Source organism: Oncorhynchus tshawytscha, linkage group LG16 (genome assembly GCF_018296145.1).
Source record: "Oncorhynchus tshawytscha isolate Ot180627B linkage group LG16, Otsh_v2.0, whole genome shotgun sequence".
Lineage (NCBI taxonomy): Eukaryota > Metazoa > Chordata > Actinopteri > Salmoniformes > Salmonidae > Oncorhynchus > Oncorhynchus tshawytscha.
Genome location: NC_056444.1, coordinates 57,767,769 through 57,786,562, shown reverse-complemented (window position 1 = coordinate 57,786,562; position 18,794 = coordinate 57,767,769). Strand labels below are relative to the sequence as shown.

At 40.8% G+C, this 18,794-nt stretch overlaps 1 protein-coding gene across 1 annotated transcript in view; it reads right to left on the bottom strand.

Moving 5' to 3' along the window:
* Positions 1-18,794, bottom strand: part of LOC112215990 (neurotensin receptor 1 (high affinity)) — a 53,209-nt gene that overhangs the window by 1,271 nt on the left and 33,144 nt on the right. Inside the window, exons 2-3 of the mRNA XM_024375529.1 lie at positions 13,661-13,862; positions 968-1,049 (exon numbers count right to left, since the gene is read on the bottom strand). Coding sequence (XP_024231297.1) covers positions 968-1,049; positions 13,661-13,862 — 284 coding nt within the window. The remainder of the gene's footprint in view (positions 1-967; positions 1,050-13,660; positions 13,863-18,794) is intronic.

Genomic DNA, 18,794 nt, shown 5'->3' with positions numbered 1-18,794 from the left:
AACCATTGAAGAATGTCAGATGGGAAAACTTGTTTACAGAAGGCTTACACGCCGAGTGTACAAAACATAAGGAACACCTGCTCTTTCCATGACAAACTGACCAGGTGAAAGCTATAATCCCTTATTGATGTCACCTGTCAAATCCACTCCAATCAGTGTAGATGAAGGAGAGAAGACAGGTTAAAGAAGGATTTTTAAGCCTTGAGACGATTGAGACATGGATTGTTTATGTGTGCCGTTCAGAGGGTGAGCGGGCAAGACAAAATATTTAAGTGCTTTTGAACTGGGCATGGTAGTAGGTGCCAGGCGCACTGGTTTGTGTGTGTCAAGAACTGCAATGCTGCTGGGTTTTTCACTCTCAACAGTTTCCCGTGTGTACCAAGAATGGTCCACTACCCAAAGGACATCCAGCCAACTTGATACAACTGGGGGAAGCATTGGAGTCAACATAGGCCAGCATCCCTGTGGAACGTTTTCGACACCTTGTAGAGTCCATGCCTGACGAATTGAGGCTGTTCTGTGGGCAAAAGGGGGTGCAACTCAATATTAGTAAGGCATGCCTAATGTTTTGTACACTCAGTATATATATATATATATATATATATACACACAACCACCTTCTCCATCTGTGAAGTTTTATTTGAATCCTTTCTGAGACGTGCTTCCTTAGCTTTAAACTCCCTTCTGCAATCACTTACTCAATGGTGTGCATTTGGTTCAATTAAAAAAACATATATTGATAGTTGTCAGGCGATCGTTTGGACATTGGCGAGAGAAAGACTTAGCTAATTTAATCAGGGAGATCTATCTACTCTGAATGGGTGGCTGAGCTCCCCTCTGTCACCCTGCTCTGATGGATGACTCTCTGACCAGTCAACCAATGTGTGTGTACTATGTATGAAATAAAGTATACAAAACACTTATTTACTGGTATGTGTACCCATTGAAATGTCTGCATGTTACTCACTCTGTGAACTCTGCGTAACAGTACATGAGGCGCCGTACATAATATGGTAGATAGCACACCACAAAGGCAACAACCACAGCCCCTGCCGAGAGAGAGAGAGAGAGAGATGTAAAGACATATTATACTATTCAGGCAGAGACAGACGCTCCATCTGAAATGGTACCCTATCCCTTATATAGTGCACTATAGTGATAGGAAGCCATTTGGGACAAAACCAGAGTGTGAATCTCTGTCATCAGGGTAACACATGATCAAAGCCTGCACAGTTGAATTACGTGCAGTGGGTCTAAGACAAACATTGCTTTCACAGTAACAATAGCAGTACATATTAGCAGTATACTATAGGTCAGGGATCATCAAATAGATTCAGCCGCGGGACCATTTTCTCTTGAGCAGATGGTCGGGAGCTCGCAACATAATTACAAATAGTTTGTAGACTGCAAATTGACCACAAGAAGCCCAAACAGATGTTTAACTAAAACAAAATAATTTCGAACCTTGCTCACATTTGTATACGATCACTTCTCTTAAATTATGCGTGGGAATACAGATTTCTTCAATAAAAATCGCTGATTTCCCGGTGGTTGAAATAAAAATAATTTAAAAAAGGCTCTAAAAACTTGGGGGGCCACACACAGGCCGCGGACCGCCAGTTGGGGAACCGCGCTGTAGGTATTTGACATGCTACTAAATAAACCAAAGACTAATTAGCTTAATTGTTACAGGGTGAGATGGCGCTGCAGTGGATAGCAGCCATTTGACAGACTCCTGACCAATTCTGCTATTTTCTGACGCTGATCTTAACTGTTTTTGTACATAATATCTCTGCCAATCAAAAACAGCTTCTGGACATCAGAAAAGAGATCACTAACCTTGATTTGATGACAATTTCTACTTCAACGTGTTTACTACGGACCAGGCCCTAATCCCAGGACTTGAAAGAGGAAGCGACAGCGCAAGAGAGGCAGAGGAGACGGTATCCTGACGGGACTATGTTGGCAAGCAAATAAACTGCCTCTACCCTCCGTTCTATCATACAGTCACTAGAGAATAAACTGAATGACCTCTGTTCGAGACTATTCCATCAACGGGACCTGAAATATTCTGTTTTTACCAGCATGTCAGCATGACACCATGCTAGATCTTCACGCACTGAAACACATACAAGGCTCTCCCTTGCCCTCCCTTTTTGCAAATCCGAACATAACTCTATCCTACAGATTCCTGCTTACAAGCAAAAACTCTAACAGGAAGTACCAGTGATGCGCTCAATACGGAAGTGGTCCGATGAAGCAGATGCTAAGATACAGGAACATATTCCGGGATTCATCTGGAAACATTGAGGAGTTTACCACATCAGTCACCGGCTTCATTAATAAGTGCATCTATGATGTCGTCCCCACAGTGACCGTACATATATATCCACACAGGAGCCATGGATTACAGGCAACTGAGCTAAAGGCTTGAGCTGCCGCTTTCAAGGAGCGTGACATTAATTTGGACGCTTATGTAAAATAACGCTATGATCTCCGACGACCAATCAAACAGGCAAAGTGTCAATACAGGACTAAGATCAAATTCTAGTACGCCGGCTCTGATGCTCGTTGGATGTAGCAGGCCTTGAAAATGATAATGCATTACAAAAGGGAAATGCATCCGTGAGCTGCCTAGTGACGTGAGCCTACCGCCCCATATGATTCCACATCTGTTATTTCATGGTTTTGAGGTCTTCACTATTATTCTACAATGTAGAAAATAGTACAAACAAAGAAAAACCCTGGAATGAGTAGGTGTGTCCAAACTATTGACTGATACTGTACACATGTTCATGAAATATAATAGATTGGTACTGTACACATGTTCATGAAATATAATAGATGGCCATAATCCCCCCTAGACACACCTGGCTAACTTGATGGGTCATGTAATCCTCTGAAAAAGTGAAGTCTTTTCTTTAGACATGTAGCTAGCGAACAGTACACTTTAACTTGCAATGAAATTACTTTCTGACAAAATTAGAAATGTGTAATATCTGAAAATGTAGCCAGACTGTTAGACTGTTAGACTGTTAGACTGCTAGACTGTTAGACTGTTAGACTGCTAGACTGTTAGACTGTTAGACTGTTAGACTGCTAGACTGTTAGACTGTTAGACTGTTCCGTATACATGGATGAACGCTTCACGGCAGCGTGTCTTTTCCGTTTTGGTTTGTAGATAGCTACAGCCTGTTTTTTAGTTTGAAAAAAAAGGACTTTCTAGGCAAGTCGGTTAAGAACAAACTCTTATTTACAATGACGGCCTACCGGGGAACAACTGCCTTGTTCAGGGGCAGAACGACATATTTTTACCTTGTCAGCTTGAGGATTCAATCCAGCAACCTTTTGGTTACTGGCCCAACGCTTTAACCACTAGGCTACCTGCCGCTCCACTAGGCTACCTGGCCCGTTGTTGTGTCAAGTTGCTCCAGTTCACACTGACCGTGTGCAGAAAGTGGTCCATCATAAATTTTCCCACGGATCTTTGTCGATAGCTAAATTCTGCGCAGCGATGTTGAGAGCTGTAGCAACACTTTTGCAGTTTTCCATGGCTAACGTTATATCTTTCCAAAAAGCTGCGGTAGCAAGGATTATCTACAAATACTGAGCAGCTCATGTTATAGAAAGAAGCGAGCTACATGGCGGGCCAATCCGAACTCATCTCTCGGTATGTCCAGCCCATAATTTAACAATTGTATTCATATTTACAAATGGCAAACACGTTTGTTATTAAGGCACATGAAAGTTCACATGTTCAAGAAGGCATTTTCTAGATAAAAAAACTAAAAAAAACGTTAAAATTCCTCTCCTGTGAAGTAGTGACGTGTGACATAGGCCTAGTTTCTTGAAACGGGTCACAAATGTGATCTATATACACTCAAACACACACGAATTCAGCATTAAAACCCTTTCATTGGGGCAGGCTACCCCACTGGCCACGGAGAGCTACGACGAGGACCTGAGACTGAAGGAGAAAGTGGACGCCGGGACCGACTTCATCATCACCCAGCTCTTTTTCCGTATCGACCCCTTCCTCAAGTTTGTCAGGGACTGTAGGGCTATAGGGATCACCTGCCCCATCTTCCCTATCCAGGTACTGTGGGACATGGGCCTAAATTGGGACATTGACGTGGGTGTGTGTGGTGTGGTCAAAGACTACATTTTATTGAGGGAGGTTTTAAAAAGGGAGCGTCTGTGTACTTTGTACAGTGCCTTGCGAAAGTATTCGGCCCCCTTGAACTTTGCGACCTTTTGCCACATTTCAGGCTTCAAACATAAAGATATAAAACTGTATTTTTTTGTGAAGAATCAACAACAAGTGGGACACAATCATGAAGTGGAACGATATTTATTGGATATTTCAAACTTTTTTAACAAATCAAAAACTGAAAAATTGGGTGTGCAAAATTATTCAGCCCCCTTAAGTTAATACTTTGTAGCGCCACCTTTTGCTGCGATTACAGCTGTAAGTCGCTTGGGGTATGTCTCTATCAGTTTTGCACATCGAGAGACCGACATTTTTTCCCATTCCTCCTTGCAAAACAGCTCGAGCTCAGTGAGGTTGGATGGAGAGCATTTGTGAACAGCAGTTTTCAGTTCTTTCCACAGATTCTCGATTGGATTCAGGTCTGGACTTTGACTTGGCCATTCTAACACCTGGATATGTTTATTTTTGAACCATTCCATTGTAGATTTTGCTTTATGTTTTGGATCATTGTCTTGTTGGAAGACAAATCTCCGTCCCAGTCTCAGGTCTTTTGCAGACTCCATCAGGTTTTCTTCCAGAATGGTCCTGTATTTGGCTCCATCCATCTTCCCATCAATTTAACCATCTTCCCTGTCCCTGCTGAAGAAAAGCAGGCCCAAACCATGATGCTGCCACCACCATGTTTGACAGTGGGGATGGCGGGTTCAGGGTGATGAGTTGTGTTGCTTTTACGCCAAACATAACATTTTGCATTGTTGCCAAAAAGTTCAATTTTGGTTTCATCTGACCAGAGCACCTTCTTCCACATGTTTGGTGTGTCTCCCAGGTGGCTTGTGGCAAACTTTAAATGACACTTTTTATGGATATCTTTAAGAAATGGCTTTCTTCTTGCCACTCTTCCATAAAGGCCAGATTTGTGCAATATACGACTGATTGTTGTCCTATGGACAGAGTCTCCCACCTCAGCTGTAGATCTCTGCAGTTCATCCAGAGTGATCATGGGCCTCTTGGCTGCATCTCTGATCAGTCTTCTCCTTGTATGAGCTGAACGTTTAGAGGGACGGCCAGGTCTTGGTAGATTTGCAGTGGTCTGATACTCATTCCATTTCAATATTATCGCTTGCACAGTGCTCCTTGGGATGTTTAAAGCTTGGGAAATATTTTTGTATCCAAATCCGGCTTTAAACTTCTTCACAACAGTATCTCGGACCTGCCTGGTGTGTTCCTTGTTCTTCATGATGCTCTCTGCGCTTTTAACGGACCTCTGAGACTATCACAGTGCAGGTGCATTTATACGGAGACTTGATTACACACAGGTGGATTGTATTTATCATCATTAGTCATTTAGGTCAACATTGGATCATTCAGAGATCCTCACTGAACTTCTGGAGAGAGTTTGCTGCACTGAAAGTAAAGGGGCTGAATAATTTTGCACGCACAATTTTTCAGTTTTTGATTTGTTAAAAAAGTTTGAAATATCCAATAAATGTCGTTCCACTTCATGATTGTGTCCCACTTGTTGTTGATTCTTCACAAAAAAATACAGTTTTATATCTTTATGTTTGAAGCCTGAAATGTGGCAAAAGGTCGCAAAGTTCAAGGGGGCCCGAATACTTTCGCAAGCCACTGTATTTCCCTGGAAAGTCTACAATACAGAGTTCAGCTAAGAGTGTTTTGAGTCTATGAAAGCTGCAGGTTTCATTGTCTTACCTTTACAAATGGCATGTGATATCATGTTGGCTCATTAGCTCATGAAAGAGATGATAGAGCGGGAAGAAAGGGCATCTCGCTGTAGTTTTGTGAGTCAGAGCGCTGTCTGTCTCCATGTGGAGCTCCACTGTGGCTCTGATCAAAGTCTATTTAACCCCACCATCCAGCCGTTAGCTACACGAAGCAGCAGGCGGGCAAAGACACACACTTAAACATGAACACAGAGCAAATAAACATGAAAGAGTAAAACAGTCATTTCTCATTGACTCAGCTCGGACAGACTGGATAATACTGTCACAGTGATTAAAGCCTCTGATTTTCTCCAGGGTTGGTTCATTTCTGAACGCGCTCATACACACACATTAACTCACATTAAGTCCACTTAGTTCCACTTTGTGATTGCCAATCAATTAAGAAGGGGCATTTCCATTTTTTCCTGTCATGATTGTGATCAGAGGCCGGAGTGACAGGCATGAGCTAGTGTCTTCAGGGGAGGTTAATGTCTGTTACCAAAACAAGCCAGTTGCATCAGTTTGAGTGGGACTCTGAGTGCTGTCACTGAGATTAAGTGCCAACAGTAATGGCCTTGTCCTACTACTATATGGCAGTTTTTCAGAAAGATTCCCTTTGCCTGTATTTATCAGTGGGCAGCTAGTTCACTAAGAGGACAGAGGCTGATGATTATGGTCCACTACTGTTTCAAGTGCATGTAATCACTGAGTGGCGTCCGTCCGTCTTCCCCTCTAGGAGGAGGAGGCATTGAGCTAATAATGCTGACAGCCTGACGCCAGGCATAAAGAAACAACTCCATCCTATTATTATGGTAATCAGGAGTTGAAGGAGGTTAACTTGTCCTTTGAAGACTTTGGTCATGTCTCTACCCAACTAGCCACAGCAGATGGAGAAAGCTGTGAGAGAAACTCTTGCTCCTACCCCCTACTTTTTCGAACATTCTGTTAAAAATCGCGCAACATTTCAGCGCCCTGCTACTCAGGTCAGGAATATAGTATATGCATATGATTAGTATGTGTGGATAGAAAACACTCTGACGTTTCTAAAACTGGTTAAATCACGGCTGTGACTATAACAGAGCGTCTGTTTCATCGAAAAGCGCAGGAAAATCTGATCACTGAAAATGGAAAAAAATATCCATGCGCCACTTCCAGGAATTGTTAAAGGTGAACCGTATTAAATGAGGCCGAGGTTGCAGTACCTACAGCTTCCACAGGATGTCTAGAGTCTTCTCATTTGCTTCGGATTTGATTCTTGGTCGAACCGACCCAAGGGAACCGATTCCCTCCGGCCTCCAACAGGATGTATTGGTTGAGTTTTTTCCGGACATTTTTTCCAGACGACCACCTATAGAATTTACATCGCCTCCTGATGAATTTTATCGCTTATTAACGTGTACTAATACCTAAAGTTGCATTACAAAAGTATTTCGAAGTGTTTTGTGAAAGTTTATCGTCGACTTTTTTACTTTAAAAAAATGACGTTACGTTATGAAACGCTATTTTTTTCCGTTTATCACACAGTCTTCATAGATCGATATCTAGGCTATATATGGACCGATTTAATCGAAAAAAAATACCCAATATTGATTATGGGACATCAAGGAGTGCCAACAAAGAAGATGGTCAAAGGTAATGAATGTTTTATATTTTATTGTGCGGTTTGTGTAGCGCCGACTATGCTAATTATTTTGTTTACATCCCCTGCGGGTCTTTTGGGGTGTTACATGCTATCAGATAATAGCTTCTCATGCTTTCGCCGAAAAGCATTTTAAAAATCTGACTTGTTGCCTGGATTCACAACGAGTGTAGCTTTAATTCAATACCCTGCATGTGTATTTTAATGAACGTTTGCGTTTTAACTAATACTATTAGCGTTTAGCGTAGCGCATTTGCATTTCCAGAGCTCTAGATGGGACGCCTGCGTGCCAGGTAGGAGCAAGAGGTTCATTAACCACATTTCCATCCACAGTTTTTAGGTGAGTAAAGTCATAACTTAGAAAAAATAAATAATGACAGCTGGGATGGAAATAGGAAGCTTCGGTACAATTTTATAAATGCAGAAAGATAATTCCTTCGTTCGACATGGTGGGATCTTTCTGTGTCGGTAAAATTAACTATGTGAGATTTGTAACAGATTGGTAATTTATGCGCAACTATTGATTTAATGACCATCATATCGAAGCAAACTTGGAGTCACGCAATGATATGTTGTGTGGTCCTCCCACTACGACTAGGGAAACCATGCAGTTTATTAGGCTACAGATTAAATAACTTGTGAACTTCACGGTGATCTTGATGCTCCTTTCCAATAAATCTCAAGGGTCTGATTCTGGTGACATGATGATCCATAATTGACTGCAGTTTGACAACAAAAAAATTCCCGCCAAAAAATTATTCTACATTGGAGATAATATAAGACAAGTATTGGAAACAATTAGAATACAATGAGAAATTTGGGAAACCAGGCCTGGTGTTCATAGCGGACTTTGAAAAGGCTTTTGATAAAGTACGACTGGAATTTATATACAGTATAAATGCCTGAAATATATACATTTTGGAGAAAATCTACATACAATGGGTTAAAGTTATCTATAGTAACTCAAGTTGTAAAATAGTAAATAATCGCTTTTTCTCCGAAAGTATTAAACTGTCAAAGAGGAGTAAAACAAGGTTGTCCACTATTGGCATATCTATTTATTATGGCCATCAAAATCTTAGCTATTAAAATCAGATCCAACAATAATATCAAGGGGCTAGAAATCCAGGGCTTAAAAACAAATGTGTCATTGTACGCTGATGGTTCATGTTTTATTTTAAATCCACAATTTGGATCCCTAAACAGCCTCAGAGTGTATTGTAGTGTACTATATTACGTACTGGATCACAAAAAAAAGACAACTTTTACATTAGCATGTAGTTTACCAATAAAATGGTCTGACGGTGATGTGGACATACTCGGTATTCATATCCCAAAAGAAATTATCACTACAATACATTTGAATAGAAAGTTACAAAAAATAGATAAGATCTTGCTACCATGGAAAGAAAAATACCTGTCTATTTGTGAAGAAAAAGAATCACCCTGATTCACTCTTTGGTCGTATCCCAGTTTACCTATTTGCTTGTGGCCTTGCCTACACCTAGCAACCTGTTATTTTATTATATGAGCTAAAAATATTACATTTGATTTGGAACAGCAAGCAGGACAGAATTAAACAGGCCTATTTATATAATGAATATGAATTCCGGGGGAAGAAATTATTAAATATTAAAGCATTAGACCTCTCACAAAAGGCTTCAGTCATACTTAAATCCAAACTGGTTCTCAGGTAGATTAGTAAGAATGTCTCACCACATGTTCAAGAATTGCCTTTTTCCCTTTATTCAGATTACAATATCTCACTTTCATTCTTTTTTTATTGAAATCATCTCCAAAATATCACTAATATTTAAAACAAGTGATAGAAAGTTGGTTGCAATTTCAGTTTAATCCACCAGAAAAGACAGAACAAATAATACAGCAAATATTAGGGTTAAACTCAAATATACTAATTGATCAACAAAAAAATATATATCTATAATTTTTTTTATAAAAAGGTATAATCTTTGTCAATTATATCTAACTAACAAAAATATTTAGTGCCATCCATCACTCCTTCAATTCTAACCAGTTTCCCAGTCCCTGTTGATGAAAAACATCCCCATCTGCCACCACAATGCTTCACTGCGGGGATGAGATTCTCGGGGTGATGAGAGGTGTTGGGTTTGCGCCAGACATAACATTTTCCTTGATGGCCAAAAAGCTACATTTTAGTCTCATCTGATCAGAGTAACTTCTTCCATATGTTTGGGGAGTCTCCCACATGCCTTTTGGCAAACACCAAATGTGTTTGCATATTTATCTTTTAAAGCAATGGCTAGTTTCTTGCCACTCTTCCGTAAAGCCCAGCTCTGTGCAGTGTACGGCTTAAAGTGTTCCTACGGACAGATACTCCAATCTCCACTGCGGAGCTTTTCAGCTCAGGGTTATCTTTGGTCTCTTTGTTGCCTCTCTGATTAATGCCCTCCTTGCCTAGTCTGTGAGTTTTGGTGGGTGGCCCTCTCTTAGCAGTTTGTTGTGGTGCCATATTCTTTCCATTTTTTAATAATAGATTTAATGGTGGTCTTTATGGTGCCGCTTGCTTGGTGGTGCCTCTTGCTTAGTGGTGATGCAGACACTGGGGTCTTTCAGAACAGGTGTATATATACTGAGATCATGTGACAGATCATGTGACACTTAGATTGGATGCAAGTGGACTTTATTTAACTAATTATGTGACTTCTAAAGGTAATTGGTTGCACCAGATCTTATTTAGGGTCTTCATAGCAAAGGGGGTGAATACACATGCACGCACCACTTTTCCACTTTTTCTTTTCTTTTTTGAAACAAGTTATTTATTTATTTTCACTTCACAAATTTGGACTATTTTGTGTATGTTCATTATATGAAATCCAAATAAAAATCTATTTAAAATACAGGTAGTAATGCAACAAAATAGGAAAAACGGCAATGGGGATGAATACTTTTGCAAGGCACTGTACGTAGCTGAAGGACGGAATTAAAAACAAACTAAATATAACTATTGTAAAATACATTGTGTCCATAAAATGTACATAGTATGTACAGTATAAGCTGGAAGTAGAAGCCTAAGTGTTGTTGTTAGGGGAGGGGTGGTAGGGCTAGGGGAAAATAATAAAGGAAGATGACCTGGCCTCCACAATCACCCAATCTCAACCCAATTGAGATGGTTTGGGATGAGTTGGACCGCAGAGTGAAGGAAAAGCAGTCAACAAGTGCTCGGCATATGTGGGAACTCCTTAAAGACTGTTTGAAAAGCATTCCTCATGAAGATGGTTGAGAGAATGCCAAGCTGTCATCAAGGCAAAGGGTGGCTACTTTGAAGAATCTCAATTATAACATATATTTTGATTAGTTTAACACTTTCTTTGTTATTACATGATTCCATGTGTTATTTTATGCTTTATGTATTCACTATTATTCTACAATGTAGAAAATTGTAAAAATGAAGAAAAACCCTTGAATGAGTAGGTGTGTCCAAACATTTGATTGGTACTGTATATTCTTGCTCTGATCTATAATAATTTAATTATGTAGACTACCTGTATCTCCAGCTGTTGGCTAGAGTGCACGTGCCAAGACCAGAGTTTTTGTGACAAATCTCTAAGTAGAGTTGAAAATGCGATGGAAACACATTGAACTTCAGATTTTTATTTAGTACATGAAAATTTAAGCAAAAAAGTACATTTTGTGTGCACTACATCCTCACGCACTGTTTTCTGTAACAAGTCCATTTGTTGGAAACGCCACTGTGGGAAGATTTGCATATTTTCTGTATGCAGATTTTGGGATATTCACATGAAAATTTGTCACCAATTAGATGAAAACCTAGCTAATGGAAAGGATTTATTCAGGTAGTAGATTTGGCTGCAGGTTCTCTCTTAGATAGTGTGTCCCTTACTGCAAATGAAATCAGTGGTGCTTAGAGATATGAAGAGTGAGGCTCAGGCTGGATGGGCCGGCGTCTGTTCTTTTAAACATCTTTACGCATATTTGTCATGGGAGGGAGGACTACTTTGGCGTCCTTGGATAAATGTACTCTTTATAGCTCCAGTACGCTATTATATCAACCAACTCAGTGGCCTTATGGTTAGTGTGTCTAAGATTGGAAGTTTGGGAGTTTGATCCCTGGCCGAGTCATACCAAAGACTGTAAAAATGGGCCCTGATGTGTTTTTGCTTGGCATTCAGCATTAAATAGATAGATAGGGGGTAAGGCCCTACGAAAGACTAGCGTCCTGTCCAGGGGTTTTACTTGTACATCAAGCCTACACTACAGAAATAGGACATACTACTGTTCCTATGAGCTGTTATTGCTCGTGCAAGGCTACTTACAATTTTATCAGGACATAAACAACCTTAATCTCAGTTGTTACCAATATGTTATTTATTGGCTTGGAGATGGGGTCTCACAAAAGTTGAGACCCCATCGTCTAATGTCTAATGACTGTTCTTCGGTATGTAGTAGTTCTTACAAACATACATACATAATACATACATACAGTTGAAGTCGGAAGTTTACATACACCTTAGCCAAATACATTTAAACTCAGTTTATCACAATTCCTGACATTTAATCCTTGTAAAAATGCCCTGTTTTAGTTCAGTTAGGATCACCACTTTATTTTAAGAATGTGAAATGTCAGAATAATAGTAGAGAGAATGATTTATTTCAGCTTTTATTTCTTTCATCACATTCCCAGTGGGTGAGAAGTTTACATACACTCAATTAGTATTTGGTAGCATTGCCTTTAAATGGTTTAACTTGGGTCAAACATTTTGGGAAGCCTTACACAAGCTTCCCACAACAAGTTGGGTGAATTTTGGCCCATTTCTCCTGACAGAGCTGGTGTAACCGAGTCAGGTTTGTAGGCCTCCTTGCTCGCACACACTTTTTCAGTTCTGCCCACAAATGTTCTATAGGATTGAGGTCAGGGTTTTGTGATGGCCACTCCAATACCTTGACTTTGTTGTCCTTAAGCCGTTTTGCCACAAATTTAGAAGTATCCTTGGGGTCATTGTCCATTTGGAAGACCCATTTGAGACCAAGCTTTAACTTCCTGACTGATGTCTTGCGATGTTGCTTCAATATATCCACATAATTTTCCCGCCTCATGATGCCATCTATTATGTGAAGTGCACCAGTCCCTCCTGCAGCAAAGAACCAACACAACATGATGCTGCCACCCCTGTGCTTCACAGTTAGGATGGTGTTCTTCAACTTGTAAGCATCCCCCTTTTCCCTCCAAACATAACGATGGTCATTATTGCCAAACAGTTCTATTTTTGTTTCATCAGACTAGAGGACATTTCTCCAAAAAGTACGATCTTGGTCCCCATGTGCAGATGCAAACCGTATTATGTTTTTATTATGGCGGTTTTGGAGCAGTGGCTTCTTCCTTGCTGAGAGGCCTTTCAGGTTATGTTGATGTAGGATTCGTTTTACTGTGACTATCGATACTTTTGTACCTGTTTCCTCCAGCATCTTCACAAGGTCCTTTGCTGTTGTTCTGTGGATTGATTTGCACTTTTCGCAGCAAAGTACGTTCATCTCTAGGAGACAGAACGTGTCTCCTTCCTGAGCGGTATGACGGCTGCATGGTCCCATGGTGTTTATACTTGCGTATGATTGTTTGTACAGATGAACGTGGTACCTTCAGCTGTTTAGAAATTGCTCCCAAGGATGAACCAGACTTGTGGAGGCCTACATATTCTTTTTCTAAGGTCTTGGCTGATTTCTTTTGATTTTCCCACAATGTCAAGCAAAGAGGCACTGAGTTTGAAGGTAGGCCATGAAATACATCCACAGGTACATCTCCAATTGACTCAAATGATGTCAATTAGCCTATCAGAAGCTTCTAAAGCCATGACATCATTTTCTAGAAACTGCCAAAACTGTAGTTCTTTAACAATAAATTTGTGGAGTGGTTGAAAAACAAGTTTTAATGACTCCAACCTAACTGTATGTAAACTTACGACTTCAACTGCACATACCTGTTTAAGCATTTCTGCCAGTTAAAAGGCATAGTCTTGTGTTTAACTCTTCATAGCTGTTTATGTGTGTGCGTGCGTGCTTGTATGTGTACACAAGTGAGCATTGTATACTTACGTAGAACCATGACTCCATGACGCAGCGACTGTGTGCGGTTTGGCTCCACAGCGATACTCAGCATGGTAGGGTTGCCTTCAATGATGCAGATGCGGGTGTCCTGCTTCGTCTCTCTGAACATACGCAGCAGCTGACTGGCGATGACCCCATTCAGAGCAGATATGGCTACCATGGGAACCACAAAGGACAGGAACACATTCACCTGTCCAGAGAAAGGGAGGGGCAGTGAGAAAAAGTTAGTAAGACTGTGTAATTTTTGGAATTCTGCCAATGAGCCAATATAGTATTTGCCTCAAACAGTTTTGGAAATGCAATCATCAACGATCAATAGACATATTGATTCCTTTTAAGTCTGTTTAAATGTTGGTCTGAAAGAGAGAGAGTAAACAGTAGAGGAGAGGACAATGTGGAAGATGGCCCTGTACCTGTGTCTGGAAATAATTAGTTATATGTTATCTGATATCTGAATGCTACACCAGACAGACCAGAAGTTTCAGCCATGTTCCCCTCTCTTATTAGCTGCTGTCCTTTAATATCAGCGGTGGTGCTTGAACAATATGCGTTTCATCATTAGTATTCTGGGAACCCCTATCCCCACCCCGCCCTACCTGCTGTGCCCCCACAGTCCCCGCCTTGCACCGCTTCCATTGCTTTTTCAAGCGCAACGATCATTTCGGATGAAAGATGTTAATCGTCTTAATTAACAGATTGCAGAATTTTAGCGTCTCTCAGTTTGCCTAGATTACATACTAATTAGGCTTGAAATGGGAGAAAACGGATAATGCCATGGTATGCTGTCAAAATAATAATTTGGGCAAGTGCTTTTGCAAAGCTGGTGCTATAATGTGTGCCCAAGCTAAACCTTTGGATAATTATTTGTGTCATGCACTTTGTTGTGCTCATGGGGGGAGATAGGGGGTCCAACTAAATCACCCCAAACAACCCAAAACAGGTACCCAAAACAGATACGCAGAACAACCCAAAACCAAAAGTACCCAAAAGGAACACAAACTATGGCGTGGATGTATCACCGGAAGATCTGGAGTGATGCCATCAGATCGGCATAAAACAGAAGAATGCTAAATACCCTTGCATGGTAATCTGTAAACTGTGAAACTATGCGACCAAAGTCAATATTATGAAGACAAGGGGGAAAGGAGATTAAAATCCATGGCCAGTCCATTTGATTCATCTAGGATCTGTCTGCTAAACCGAGGGAAAATCATAAGCAATTCCTTCTGTTCAAACAGTCACTGGAGGAAAAAGGAATAAAGACTCAATTCCGATTCCCGGCAGTGCTGTGGGTATGGAAGGGAACACAGAGGATGGAGTTCACATTCGCCAATGAAGCCCTGAACAGGTTGCAGGAAATCTTTCCAGTTGAGAGCCCAATGCCCTAAGGAGAGGAAGAAGCTGAAATAAGTGATAAGCATACTAGGCTACATACAGTGATGCCCAAGACCAGTTTATTGTAAGTTCAGACAATATTCTTTCCCCCTCCTCCAATACAATCTAGACTCAATCTATTGTCCCCAAGTAACTGTTCTTCTTTAGGAAGTAGGGATGGAATTAGCCGATGCCAATGAGATACATGGACACTGAAACACAATATAAATGGGAAATATAGCATGTATGTTAGTAATTGTCAATAATTGACCTGTTTGTGTGGGAGAGAGGGTGTGAGTGGGTGTATGTGCACATGGGTATACACTGAGTATACCAAACATTAGTAATATTGAGTCTCCCCCCCATCCCCCACTTTTGCCCTCAGAACAGCCTCAATTCATCAGGGCATGGACTCTACAAGGTGTCAAAAGCATTCCCATGTTGACTCCAATTCTTCCACCGTTGCTTCAAGTTGGCTGGATGTTGTTTGGGTGGTGGACCATTCTTGATACACACGGGAAACTGTTGAACATGAAAAACCCAGCAGCGTTGCAGTTCTGTACACAAACCGGTATACCTGGCACCTACTACCAAACCCTGTTCAAAGGAACTTAAATATTTCTACTTGCCCATTCACCTTCTGGATGGCACAAATACACAATTCATGTCTCAATTGTCTCTACGCTTAAAAATCCTTCTATAGCCTGTCTCCACCCCTTCATATACAGTGCCTTGCGAAAGTATTCGGCCCCCTTGAACTTTGCGACCTTTTGCCACATTTCAGGCTTCAAACATAAAGATATAAAACTGTATTTTTTGTGAAGAATCAACAACAAGTGGGACACAATCATGAAGTGGAACGACATTTATTGGATATTTCAAACTTTTTTAACAAATCAAAAACTGAAAAATTGGGCGTGCAAAATTATTCAGCCCCCTTTACTTTCAGTGCAGCAAACTCTCTCCAGAACTTCAGTGAGGATCTCTGAATGATCCAATGTTGACCTAAATGACTAATGATGATAAATACAATCCACCTGTGTGTAATCAAGTCTCCATATAAATGCACCTGCACTGTGATAGTCTCAGAGGTCCGTTAAAAGCACAGAGAGCATCATGAAGAACAAGGAACACACCAGGCAGGTCCGAGATACTGTTGTGAAGAAGTTTAAAGCCGGATTTGGATACAAAAAGATTTCCCAAGCTTTAAACATCCCAAGGAGCACTGTGCAAGCGATAATATTGAAATGGAAGGAGTATCAGACCACTGCAAATCTACCAAGACCTGGCCGTCCCTCTAAACGTTCAGCTCATACAAGGAGAAGACTGATCAGAGATGCAGCCAAGAGGCCCATGATCACTCTGGATGAACTGCAGAGATCTACAGCTGAGGTGGGAGACTCTGTCCATAGGACAACAATCAGTCGTATATTGCACAAATCTGGCCTTTATGGAAGAGTGGCAAGAAGAAAGCCATTTCTTAAAGATATCCATAAAAAGTGTCGTTTAAAGTTTGCCACAATCCACCTGGGAGACACACCAAACATGTGGAAGAAGGTGCTCTGGTCAGATGAAACCAAAATTGAACTTTTTGGCAACAATGCAAAATGTTATGTTTGGCGTAAAAGCAACACAACTCATCACCCTGAACACACCATCCCCACTGTCAAACATGGTGGTGGCAGCATCATGGTTTGGGCCTGCTTTTCTTCAGCAGGGACAGGGAAGATGGTTAAAATTGATGGGAAGATGGATGGAGCCAAATACAGGACCATTCTGGAAGAAAACCTGATGGAGTCTGCAAAAGACCTGAGACTGGGACGGAGATTTGTCTTCCACCAAGACAATGATCCAAAACATAAAGCAAAATCTACAATGGAATGGTTCAAAAATAAACATATCCAGGTGTTAGAATGGCCAAGTCAATGTCCAGACCTGAATCCAATCGAGAATCTGTGGAAAGAACTGAAAACTGCTGTTCACAAATGCTCTCCATCCAACCTCACTGAGTTCGAGCTGTTTTGCAAGGAGGAATGGGAAAAAATGTCAGTCTCTCGATGTGCAAAACTGATAGAGACATACCCCAAGCGACTTACAGCTGTAATCGCAGCAAAAGGTGGCGCTACAAAGTATTAACTTAAGGGGGCTGAATAATTTTGCACGCCCAATTTTTCAGTTTTTGATTTGTTAAAAAAGTTTGAAATATCCAATAAATGTCGTTCCACTTCATGATTGTGTCCCACTTGTTGTTGATTCTTCACAAAAAATACAGTTGTATATCTTTATGTTTGAAGCCTGAAATGTGGCAAAAGGTCGCAAAGTTCAAGGGGGCCGAATACTTTCGCAAGGCACTGTACACTGATTGAAGTGTATTTAACAAGTGAATTCAATAAGGGATAATAGCTTTCACCTGGTCAGTCTATGTCATGCAAAGAGCAGGGTGTCCTTAATGTTTTGTACCCTCTGTGTGTTGTGTGTGAATGAAGGAGAATGGATGAGTAAGTAGATGTAGAGAGGGGTGTAGACGTGTCTGAGAAGAAGGGAGGGTGGCAAAGATGGATGTTGGGATAAACTTGCCCTGGGTGGGTAAGAGAGGACATGTATGGGAGGTGGTGATAAGCTTGGCTTGGGGGCGCAAGGATGGGTATGGATGGGTATGCTTGTTTGGCAAAAAGGGTGAGTAAAAAGTACACATGTGAGGTTGGAATAAACTTGGGTGGGGTAAAGGGGGGAGAACTGGGAGGGGTGGTGGAGAGGGATGGATTTGGTTTGGGATAGGGAGAGAAAGTGAGAAGGAAGGACTTAATTATATACTACAATGCTTTTTTGTGTGACTTGCAAACCCATTGTAAAATGAATAAGAGTTCTGGACAGATAAGAAAGGATGTTTAATCATTATTATACCTTTCTTGTCATAATAACAAAGGTTCAATGGTGGTTATTGGTGAGAATGGAGAGGGGCTTTAGCCAGGGGATTGGGTTGGGGTGACTGAGAGGGCATCGGACATTTCTCTTAGGTGTGTGTGGTGCCTCCACTGATCCCATTTCAGTCTCTAGGTGGACCCTCTCTCCCAAATTAGACCCCAACAGCCACTATACTTGAATTTATAAGGTAATAGAAACTGACCACAGTACTTAACTGTCAGTCTTTCTTCAATGTATGTATAATGACATAATGCACATTAGGAGAGGAGTTTGAGCTAAGAAGACCTAAAAAGGCACAGCCGCTCAAGTACAAAGACGTGCCATGCTTTATGTTTTTGGTCTGCTGAGTCCACATGCCCACACATTCAAAGTGTATTCAGACCTCTTGACTTTTGCCACATTTTGTTACATTACAGCCGTATCCTAAAATTTATTAAATTATTTTAATCCCCCGCATCAATCTACACACAATTCCCCATAATGACAAAGCGAAAAGGGTTTTATGTTGCACATTTATCAAATTTAAAAAAAAACTACAGAAATACATAATTTAGATAAGTATTCAGACCCTTTGCTATGAGACTCAAAATTGAACGCAGGTGAATCCTGTTTCCATTGATCATACATGAGTTGTTTCAACAACTTGGAGTCCACCTGTGGTAAATTCAAATGATTGGACATGATTTGGAAAGGCACACACCTGTCTATATAAGTTCCCACAGTTGACAGTGCGTGTCAGAGCAAAAATCAAGCCATGAGGTCGAAGCAATTGTCTGCAGAGCACCGAGACAGGATTTAATTTATATTATGGTGCTTCTATTCC